General features: G+C 43.2%; 1 protein-coding gene across 8 annotated transcripts in view; it reads left to right on the top strand.

Moving 5' to 3' along the window:
* The first annotated feature begins 1,686 nt into the window (after window positions 1-1,686).
* The window catches only part of LOC106601059 (dedicator of cytokinesis protein 7), a 48,855-nt gene continuing 38,846 nt past the window's right edge, over window positions 1,687-11,695 (top strand). For 7 of the 8 annotated variants that reach the window (XM_082973705.1, XM_082973704.1, XM_082973699.1 and 4 more), the window contains exons 1-5: window positions 1,691-1,872; window positions 4,627-4,711; window positions 5,349-5,524; window positions 5,871-5,939; window positions 6,094-6,433. In XM_082973705.1, coding sequence (XP_082829831.1) covers window positions 1,823-1,872; window positions 4,627-4,711; window positions 5,349-5,524; window positions 5,871-5,939; window positions 6,094-6,433 — 720 coding nt within the window. In that variant the 5' untranslated portion in view covers window positions 1,691-1,822. Of the gene's footprint in view, window positions 1,873-4,626; window positions 4,712-5,348; window positions 5,525-5,870; window positions 5,940-6,093; window positions 6,434-11,695 lie in introns of all 8 variants that reach the window. The other variant, XM_082973703.1, reaches the window with a different exon arrangement.

The following is an 11,695-nucleotide window of genomic DNA, read 5'->3' as shown; positions in this document are numbered from 1 at the left end:
TAAGATGAATGCACTAACTGTAAGTCGCTCTGGATAAGAGCGTCTGCTGAATGACTAAGATGTCAATTGTAAATACAATAATGCATTGATTCATTTCCCATTTAGTGTTACCTGCTAATTTCAATTTGAGATGAAAGATGGACCAGCTATAAGACATCAGGGACAACCCTGTGGGGACACATTGTGTCCTGAACTTTGGTGTACCTCCTTTTCATTTGCTTGATTGTAAGTAATTGGATTCCATTTGAAAGGAGGCCATCTCCTTTTGGTCTTAAGACCAACGTTTGTTGTCTATATACTGAAAGGCCACAAAGAAAATCAGAAACAGTGCAACATAACGCTAGAATCAGAGTCTGTCACTACAGTACTAGCTAGTTCTGTTGAGCACCATGAACCACGAACTCAGAAATCAGAAAGAATCATGACTCTGAAGACCCGCCTTTCTTAGAGAAGAGGCTTGGGCCCTACCCCTTTCCCCACAATCATGGTGAACATCTCCCTCTGCTGGTCAACAGCTAGTAAAGCACACTTGCTGAAGGGAGAGGCAGCATTTTGACTCCTGGTTGACGTGATGTGGGAAATGTGATACAGTATATTACATAGATTCCCTCCAAGAGGGGATAATGGAATAAACATGAAATACTTGATCGTGTTATGAATATGAATGTGAGGTAAACATATGATGCTGCTGTAGAGATACACGTAGAGGAAATAACTGTTTAGGGGATGGGCATATGATCATAATACATATTCATCCCAAATATGAACACACTATCCTTGTGTAGTGTGAAGACTATTTTAAAGCACACAACATGATCGAGGTAGACAAATACTTTAAAAGGTGTAAATTAGCACACCACAATGTAGCTCCGCTGAATTAAAGGGCCAGTACACATCCTCTTCGATAGACCTTGTAGGCGCATGCCAGACAGAATTAACAGGATTAGATCTACTTAACCAAATGACGAATGAAATGGCTCCCTCCCTGGCAAAAGGCAGATTATTTTTTTCATCAATTGGATTAGTTGACCGCTGGGTGAGGAAAATAGGAATCAGACCACAGTCTGGTTGACACAGGCCTAGGTCTATTGGCTCAAAAAAGCCTAGCAGTTGAACAGTAGGCTATAAACCTATTTAATCCCTAGCCGGCGAGCCTAGTACTTCACAACCCTACCTTTTCTCTTGATAGCATTGCTTGATAGCCTACCATCCTCTTCAACCTCCTTGACCTAAAAAAATATTGACCTTGTTCAGGTGCCACCTGCCTGCTGTGTTGCACCTGCCTACTTGCATCACTGCAGATTTCACCAATGGGTGCCAAGTAACAAAAAAATGGCCTACTGCAGATCCATATCCGTATTATAGGCCTGTAATATATGCAGTGTGATTTATGAATTTATGCATTCATTGTAGTGTTTTGCTTTTGTTTTGACAGGTAGCTAGGACAACAAATCTGTCAACAGATAACACACCTACGGGCTTTGACATGATGTTTTTCACCTGGTATACATGTTGAACTAAAGTAGTTCTCGCTGTTCAGCAAACGTCCTCAATTTTCACACTAATGAAACCCTAACTGTTGAGGATATGGGCCATTCTCGGGCGTGTGACAGCGTTACTGAAACCGGTCAGGTGAGAATTGCACTGCGGACGATGCCATACAACACAACCTTGTATTTCTGCTCCCAACCACTAGGAGGACCACTGGGATAGGCACCGTAGCGTGGTGTACAAGGAAGCGAACTCCAGCAGGACGACAACGGTATCGAAGTGCAGGAGTGTGAGAGAATAGTTCGAAGACTACACTAAACGGGGACGCGAAATGGCATCTTCAACCAACGAGAGGAGGGCATTTGCACACAAAATTAATCGGTGAGACTCATAATTTGTATGTACTCTGTAGGACAGCTAGTTCGCGTGACATGACGGACAGACCGGGTAGTGCAGGATTTGAGGGTATCACTGATCGTAAACCGCGCAGACTGAATAGGAACTGAGACAGACGGAGGCTAGTCTATTGTTCAGCATATGGGCTTCGAATTAAATGTGAATTTATCATTCACCCTGCCATTGTTTAGAAAACTAAAACGAATTTTCATACCTTGCGATTGTTTCTTTGTTGCACACAGATAACTAGATCACAGCTATCCTTTTGCCATTAGGCTGACAGTCGAGCCATCAAACATGTTGGCTACTAGTTACCTACATTAGTTTATTTTACATTATCTTGAGGAGCCCCAAGTAAAACGGATATAAAACTATAATTAGTAGTTATCTAGCCATACCAGCCGTTGAATTGGCTTTCCCGTCGACCTGTGGGATAACAAGGCGTGGGTTAGGTTACACTAATATTGTTGCGCTGCAAATGAACTCATCTTGATCCTCTTTGCGGTCACTCCTAGTTCAAATCAGACTGTAGATCTCTTCCTGGGGGTAGGTCTGTAGATGGAACTGAAAAGTCTAGTTCTTATGGAGTTCTGCTACACAATGACAACAGAAGTAGGCAAGATGGAGTAACCCCTTTTCCTGTGGGAAAGTAAAGTAGCTAAGGACAGTATCTTTATTATTATCCACAGAGTTAGATCAGACCTATAGCTGAAATATCACCTTGCATGACATGATGAATTTTCCAGTTCCACCATTGTTGAGTTCATACTTGTGTTCATCAAAGCCTTGACCAGGGAAGGCATGCTAAGCCATTGATTGCGTGTTGTATGGTGGGTGGGTATAGGCAGTACATGGTAGTACATGCTAATAGCAGGTGTCGTTCCGCCTCCGTCACACACAAACAAACACTTTCAGAAAAAAAGCACTAGCCTAGCTGTTCACCTTGCAGCCTTCATAGAATCGTCTGAGAACCTCCTTCATATTATGGGTGCGTGGCCCTTGGAGGCTCCTGAGAGCAGTCTGGATATTTGATTAGAGACATGCAGGTGAACATGTCACATCAAAACCAACAGGGAGGAAATCTCAATGACATCATGGAATGTCAGCAGTCCAGTACGAAACAGTCAACAACACCACAACAGGCCCATACCTTGTATCTCCTATTAGGACTCTCCGACTGGGCCAACCAGACTTATTATACTCACCATGGTATGTACGCATATTTCTCAGTCTCACATGATTATCATATTGAGTTAGCCCAGCTAATGGTGAATGGTGCTGCTCCCTCTGAATGTTTACTGCAAGACTACTAGTTCAAATTGTATCAGCTAACCTACCACTAGGCTATAGCCTAACTTAGTAGTAACCGAGTAAGAGTGCTGAATTCAACAGCTTAGGCCTAATCATTGCTACAGTTTCTCCTCTCTCCAACTCTGTTATTGTCCAGTCCTCTCTCCCTCTCCTCAGTGGGAGCCAGTCCATTGTATCGGTTCAGGATGCAGGAAAGGGTGTGACGGGGTGTTCCGTCTATTAACCTTGGAGGCGATAGCTTTTCCTTTATCCTGTTTAAAGTGGGGATTGGAGAAGGTAGCACATTTTAACGGCAGAATAACACTATCACAAACATATTGTTGTGACTGACGCCTCCGTCAAAAGATTGTAGAGTTCCAGCTTAAAAGGGTTGTGTGATTTGGGGTAGCAGAGTTATTATTTCTGAGAGATGGGGGGGGGGGGGGGTGTAGTATGTCATGGGGGAAATTATATTTGAGGGTCTCCTTTTGAAGCAGAGAGCAGTAGCATTTAACGTGTGGAATTAAGACATAGTTTGACCACAGCGACCGTGCCCAAGGAATTTCGGAAGCGTTATGTGTGCGTGTAACTGTACGTGTCTGTGAGAGAGAGAATGAGATGACCAGTCCGTTATAAGTTTGTGGAAGAGCAGCTGCATGCTGTGTCTCTGAGAGGATTGGGGGCCTAGTTTGACTTTGTCCCCCTCTCTAAGCCCCCCATTTGCTGGTCCATAAAGGCCCAGGCCAGGGGTAGTGAGAGAGTTATGGCTCTCTGCCTGGTTTCTGTACTAGGCCCAGCCACCGCTCCTCTCTTCTCCCACAGATCCGGCTTGACTCCCATTCACAACAGCTGCTGGCATTCAGCACTGCTTCTGATACCAGCTGCTTGGACCTGCGTAGTGGGGGGAGAATGGATAGCATACATGGCTGCTCACATCTGATAAGAAGTCAAAACTGGAAAGCTATTATTAAATCTAAGGCAGGCTCATAATTATGTATAAAACACATCCATCTAGCATTATGTCTGGGAGGAGCCTACATATTCAGAATGGTTTAAAGCAGCAATAAGCAAAATGTAATAGGTTTAACTCTGGGTTATCAGCAGCAAGGGTTTGGTTTAGCCTATGTTAATTGGCTTATTTGCATGTGCATGATAATGGGGAGGCAATTAGATTTTTGGCACCTCGCTGGAGAGATTTTAGCTGAGTATCTAGATTATGGAGCATATTTGCATACGAATCTGAGGCTGGCGTGTGCAAGTTTGGGCATCAAATCAGTTCTCCTCAAGTTAACCGTCTTTATCCAGTGACAGAATGATTTCTGTTCTGGTATTTATTATGTCTAGACTTGTTTCTGTTTGGCTTCCTGAAGATACAGCTCTGAATGAAAAACAGTTTTTCCCCTGTTTGAGCGTAACTGTACTCTACCGTTTCCTGTCCGTCTCTGTCAGGACGGTGGCTGCAGAGGTCAGGAAGCAGGTATCCAGAGAGTATGGCTCCCCTCAGCTGTCCAAAAAACGAGGAGCACACCAACCTGTAAGTAGCAGTGTGTTTTATGTTTTTAGGTATATCACCTTGTCTTTGGTCAAAGATGAGGATGGACTTTCTATGGATGAGTTTAATTTACTGCTTTGGAAACAAACAACTTAAGAAGGTCATCAACCACTTAGGATGTCATCTGTTTGTGTATAAAAAGGCTATCTCCGCAGTGCTCTCACTGAAGTGGAGCCAGTGTCTATGTATATGACCTGCCTAGTTAAATAAAGGTTACATAAAAAAGTGTGTCAAAAGTAGGTGACGTAGGCTTAATCACTCATATTATCCATATTTTTTTCTTTGCTCACTATCTCGGTGTGGCCTGTAGCTTGTGTGGTCCTGGTGGAATGTTTAGATGTATGAATATAATGCATCTCCAGGGCTGCGTTCAGTAATAAAAACGGTTAAAGTGAGCAGAAACGGTGCTGTACTGAATGACCAGTTGAGGTTCAAAATGCACCGCTGCCCTTTTAAATATGTCACCCATTGCTTCAAGGCGCACCCACCGAACGGAGCAAACCTCTCAGTCTGTTCAAGAAAACGTGTCGTTCAGTACAAACTGTTCCGCAAACGTTCAAGCAAACTGAATGCACCTCAGGTATTGATTGTTGTGTGTTATTGATTGATTGGTTGTCAGGTGCCGCTGACCGAGGTGGTGGAGCCTGTGGACTATGAGGAGTATGTGAGTAGCCACGCCCCTGGGGCGGAGCCTGGCCCCCTCAGACAGCTGATGGAGTTCCCCCCAGACGACCTGGAGCTCCTCCTGCAGGACAGAGAGTGTACTACACTGGAGCCCCCTCTGCCCGAGGAGGAGTGAGTCACTCTAACACACATACTATGTACAGTACACACACCAGTGTTTCCCCTAGCATTATGTCCCCTTGCTTAGCTCTGTTTCCACCTGCCTAAAAGAGTTTGGCTTCAATGGGTTTCAAATGGTAATTTTGGAGACAGGGGCCTGGATGTTGCGTTGAATTCCTTTGTGCCCCGCCTAGAAAATAATCTAGAGGGTAAGACTGACACACACATGCTCACTCGCATAACTAGGACTTCTTGACACAGCATTATCATGCTACTGGACAGGCAGAACACCCTGTACCTTTCCTATGCCATTGTAATATTTATGTCATACTATATAATTCATGCGTTTTTTCCACAGCACATTTGACCCAAGAGTGAGAGATGCCTTGGGTGTCTACACAGATGACTGGTTGATCATTCAGAGGAAGTGAGTGTCCCTCTATCATGTGTCCCATATGCCTCCCTCTTTTCCATTCCTTTATCCACATTGATTTACAACTGATTTGGTTGCAATGGTGCCCATGATGTGCATTATCTCTGTGATTTAAAGATGAGGATCATGTATTTTGTCATGTCTGTAGGTATCAACGTTACAGTACAACCCACACCCCCCACAACTCTGAGCGCCAGAGGGAGAGGCAGCGAGGGCTGGTTAAGCAGACCTTTGAACTGGACGAGGCTGCGGCCACTGACCGCCAGGATGACCAGGACGATGCTAAACGGCGGTCAGTCTCTCTGGATGACACGCCCCGGGGTAGCTGGGCCTCCAGTATTTTTGACCTGAAGAACTCGTCGCCGGACGCCCTGCTGCCCTCGGTGTTGGAGCGCACGGCTGCAGAGGACATGGACCGCCGCAACGCTGAGGCCCGCCTGCAGGGGCGCCACTCTGACCTGCTGGGGCTCTTCCCTCCTCCCGACGAGGTCTGTCCCAAATAATAATATTAATATCATCCATACACTTTTCACTTCTGTTCAGCTCAGTTGTCTGTCAGCATGTGTTGCTAAAGTGGTAGCCGACTTTGTGTAGAATGATATAGCTATAACATAGAAAGCTACGGAAGCGATATCAAAACTTTATTATATAAAAAAAAAAACATTTTTAAAAGTTAATTACATGTAGATTCTATTGCTAAAAATCAGGCAGTTCCACCATAGACATTGAAGCACATCAATGAAGTGGATGTACAATACCATGGCCTTCTCCTCAGCCATGTGTGACCATCTGTTTGCATATCTTGCCTTGAGGGCTGGGCGATATGGCCAAAATATAATATTAAGGTATTTGAAAAATATATAATGTTTTTAGGGTATTTGATGTTGTTTTATGTTTTTGAATAATAAAAGTTCTACATTTGCTTTGAGTAGTGCGTGACCTTATGGTGGCAACACATTGTTACGTTACAGCCTTCTAAAATGGATTAAATAAAAATCAGAAACCCTCATCAATTTACACACAATAACCCATAATGACAAAGAGAAAACATTTTTTTTTTACATTTTTGCAAGTGTATTAAAAATAAAAAACCGAAATACCTTATTTACATACATTTTAAAACCCTTTGCTATAAGACTAGAAATTGCGCTCAGATGCATCCTGTTTCCAATGATAATCCTTGAGATTTCTACAACTTGATTGGAGTCCCCATATGGTAAATTCAATTGATTGGATGTGATTTGGAAAGGCACACTCCTGTCTATATAAGGTCCCACAGTTGACAGTGCCAAGCCATGAGGTCGAAGGAATTGTCTCTAGAGCTCTCGAGGTGCAGATCTGGGGAAGGGTACCAAACAATTTCTGCAGCATTTTCGGTCCTCAAGAACACAGTGGCCTCCATCATTCTTAAATGGAAGAAGTTTGGACCCACCAAGGCAAAACAGCAATCGGGGGAGAAGGGCCTTGGTCATGGAGGTGACCAAGAACCTGATGGTCCTTCTGACAGGACTTCAGAGTTCCTCTGTAGAGATCGCAGAACCTTCCAGAAGGACAACCATCTCTGCAGCACTCCACCAATCAGGCCTTTATGGTAGGGTGGCAAGACAAAAGCCACTCCTCAGTAAAAGGCACATGACAGCCCGCTTGGAGTTTGCTAAAAGGCACCTAAAAGACTCTCAGACCATGAGAAACAAGATTCTCTGGTCTGATGAAACCAAGATTGAACTATTTTACCTGAATGCCAAGCGTCACATCTGGAAGAAACCTGGCACCATCCCTACAGTGAAGCATGGTGGTGGCAGCATCATACTGTGGGGATGTTTTTCAGCGGCAGGGACTGGGAGACTAGTCAGGAACGAGGGAAAGATGAACGGAGCAAAGTACAGAAGGATCCTTGATGAAAACCTGCTCAGGACCTCAGACTGGGGTGAAGGTTCACCTTCCAACAGGACAACGACCCTAAGCGCACAGCCAACACAATTCAGGAGTGGCTTCGGGATAAGTCTATGAATGTCCTTGAGTGGCCGAGCCTGAAAATAGCTGTGCAGTGACACTCCCTATCAAACCTGACAGAGCTTGAGAGGATCTGGAGAGAATAAATGGGAGACACTCCCCTAAAACAAGTATGCCAAGCTTGTAGTGTCATACCCAAGAAGACTTGGGCTGTAATCGCTGCCAAAGTTGCTTCAACATAGCACTGAGTAAAGGGTCTGAATACTTATGTAAATGTGATATTTCATTTTTTGGAAATTTACAATAAAGTTTTAAAAAAAATCTCATTTTGCTCTGTCATTGTGGGGTATTGTGTGTAGATTAATGAAGAATTTAATCCATTTTAGAATAAGGCTGTAACGTAATAAAATGTGGAAAAAGTCAAGGGGTCTGGATACTTTCTGAATGCACTGTACATTCTAAGTGATTTCAATGGGTCTTTCTCCATTCTGATTGTTTGTTTTACATTTATTTCCATCAATTTCTGCACTCATTTGAGAATTTTCACTCTACCACATAGGGCTGCATGATATGGGCAAACAATCTAGGCCTTATTTTTAACAAAATGTTACAATTGCACTCGTGTGAACTTAAAAACATTTTATTTTTTATTTTTATTTTTTAAACTAAGCAAGTCGGTTAAGAACAAATTCTTATTTACAATGACGGCCTACCCGGGCCAAACCCGGACGACACTGGGCCAATTGTGCGCCACCCAATGGGACTCCCAATCACGACCGGATGTGATACAGCCTGAATTTGAACCAGGGACTGAAGTGACGCCACTTGCACTGAGATGTAGTGCCTTGGACCGCTGCGCCACTCGGGAACTGTTGGAATCATGGAAATAGAATGATTATTCTATAGTTAGAATATGATGGTGGCACTTTGAATACAGTGTTGTTTGACATGACAATGAATGAAAATGCCAGGGAGGAGTTATTGTGACGGAGTAGGAACCAAATTGTTGATAAGTGTTTCCTAGGGGACCCTATAATCTTTGGCTACGTTGAACGTTTTATTTTAGCTACTTCATGTAGTTAACATTCATGCTTTGCTTATTCCTCATTGATTTAGAAGATACTGTTGCACAGACAACATACTGATTTAGGTATACACCATCACTGGTATTATCAGGCTGTATAGCTAGTTATGTTTGTTCTGACTCAGTGCATTTATTAGCCAGCTAACCTCTATGGGCTAGGTGGGACGCAAACCACAGCTAAATGCAGCACTAACCTTTGATGATCTTCATCAGATGACAACCCTAGGACATTATGTTATACAATACATGCATGTTTTGTTCAATCAAGTTGATATTTATATCAAAAAACAGCTTTTTACATTAGCATGTGACTAGCATTCTGACCGAACACTGCCGGTGAATTTACTAAATTACTCACGATAAACGTTCACAAAAAACATAACAATTATTTTAAGAATTATAGATACAGAACTCCTCTATGCACTCGATATGTCCGATTTTAAAATAGCTTTTCGGTGAAAGCACATTTTGCAATATTCTCAGTAGATAGCCCGGCATCACAGGGCTAGCTATTTAGACACCCAGCAAGTTTAGCACTCACCAAAGTCAGATTTACTATAAGAAAAATGTTATTACCTTTGCTGTTCTTCGTCAGAATGCACTCCCAGGACTTCTACTTCAATAACAAATGTTGGTTTGGTCCCAAATAATCCATTGTTATATCCAAATAGCGGCGTTTTGTTCGTGCATTCAAGACACTATCCGAAAGGGTAAATAAGGGTGACGAGCATGGCGCATTTCGTGACAAAAAAATTCGAAATATTCCATTACCGTACTTCGAAGCATGTCAACCGCTGTTTTAAAATCCATTTTTATGCCATTTTTCTCGTAAAAAAGCGATAATATTCCGACCGGGAAAGCGTGTATACGTACAAAGGGAGAGAAAATAAAAACATCTCGTGCCCTCGTGCACGAGCCTGAGTCTCAGAGTACTCTGACCAGCCACTATCCAAACGCGATAATGTGTTTCAGCCTGGGGCTGCCTCGATATCATTCAGCTTTTTACCGGGCTCTGAGAGCCTATGGGAGCTGTAGGAAGTGTCACGTTACAGTAAAGATCCTCAGTCTTCAATAAAAAGAGCCAAGATGAACAACTTGTCATACAGGCCACTTCCTGTTCAGAATCTTCTCAGGTTTTTGCCTGCCATATGAGTTCTGTTATACTCACAGACACCATTCAAACAGTTTTAGAAACTTTAGGGTGTTTTCTATCCAAAGCCAATAATTATATGCATATTCTAGTTACTGGGCAGGAGTAGTATCCAGATTAAATCGGGCCGTGTCAATACTGCCCCCTAGCCCTAACAGGCTAACTAGTGATTAGCATTAGCGACTAAAACAATTTAGGCCCAACTTGCTAAGCAAAGATAAACGAGCTGTTTGCAAATGTAAGAAACACAAACTAATTGTGTAATTCTGGAACACTAGTTAATTTATATTAAGAAGCAAATAGAAAACACATCGCTGTCATCAACATTGTCATTACAAGCATTTTGCTACGCCCGCAATAACATCTGCTAAATTCTGTGCAATTCTGTATACTTCTGGCCCCTCTTTGGACACTGTGTTAACTAACCTCCAGAGAGTTTCAATGCCATACAACTCTCCCTCCGTGGCCTCCAACTGCTCTTAAATGCAAGTAAAACTAAATGCATGCTCTTCAACCGATCGCTGCCCACACCTGCCCGCCCATCCACCATCACTACTCTGGACGGTTCTGACTTAGAATATGTGGACAACTACAAATACCTAGGTTTCTGGTTAGACTGTAAACTCTCCTTCCAGACACACATTAAGCATCTCCAATCCAAAATTAAATCTAGAATTGGCTTCCTATTTCGCAACAAAGCATCCGTCACTCATGCTGCTGCCAAACATACCCTCGTAAAACTGACTATCCTACCGATCCTCGACTTCGGCGATGTCATTTACAAAATAGCCTCCAACACTCTACTCAACAATTTGGATGCAGTATTTTACAGTGCCATCTGTTTTGTCACCAAAGCCCCATATACTACCCACCACTGCGACCTGTACGCTCTCGTTGGCTGGCCCTCGCTTCATACTCATCGCCAAACCCACTGGCTCCAGGTCATCTACAAGTCTTTGCTAGGTAAAGCCCCACCTTATCTCAGCTCACTGGTCACCATAGCAGCTCCCACATGTAGCACGCTCTCCAGCAGGTATATTTCACTGGTTACCCCCAAAGCCAATTCCTCCTTTGGCTGCCTTCTCAGTTCTCTGCTGCCAATGACTGGAACGAACTGCAAAAATCGCTGAAGCTGGAGATTCATATCTCCCTCACTAACTTTAAGCACCAGCTGTCAGAGCAGCTCACAGATCACTGCACCTGTACATAGCCCATCTGTAAATAGCCCATCCGACTACCTCATCCCCATACTGTATTTGTTTATTTTGCTCATTTGCACCCCAGTATCTCTACTTGCACATTCATCTTCTGCACATCTATCACTCCAGTGTTTAAATGCTATATTGTAATTACTTCACCACTATGGCCTATTTATTGCCTTACCTCCCTTATCCTACCTCATTTCCACATACTGTATATAGACTTTTTCTACTGTATTATTGACTGTATGTTTGTTTATTCCATGTGTTACTGTGTTGTATGTGTCGAATTGCTTTGCTTTCTCTTGGCAAGGTCGCAGTTGTAAATGAGAACTTGTTCTCAACTAGCTTACCTGGTTAAATA

This window comes from Salmo salar, chromosome 03 (genome assembly GCF_965601325.2).
Source record: "Salmo salar chromosome 03, fSalSal1, whole genome shotgun sequence".
In the NCBI taxonomy this organism is placed as follows: domain Eukaryota; kingdom Metazoa; phylum Chordata; class Actinopteri; order Salmoniformes; family Salmonidae; genus Salmo; species Salmo salar.
This window is presented reverse-complemented; position numbering and strand designations above follow the sequence as displayed.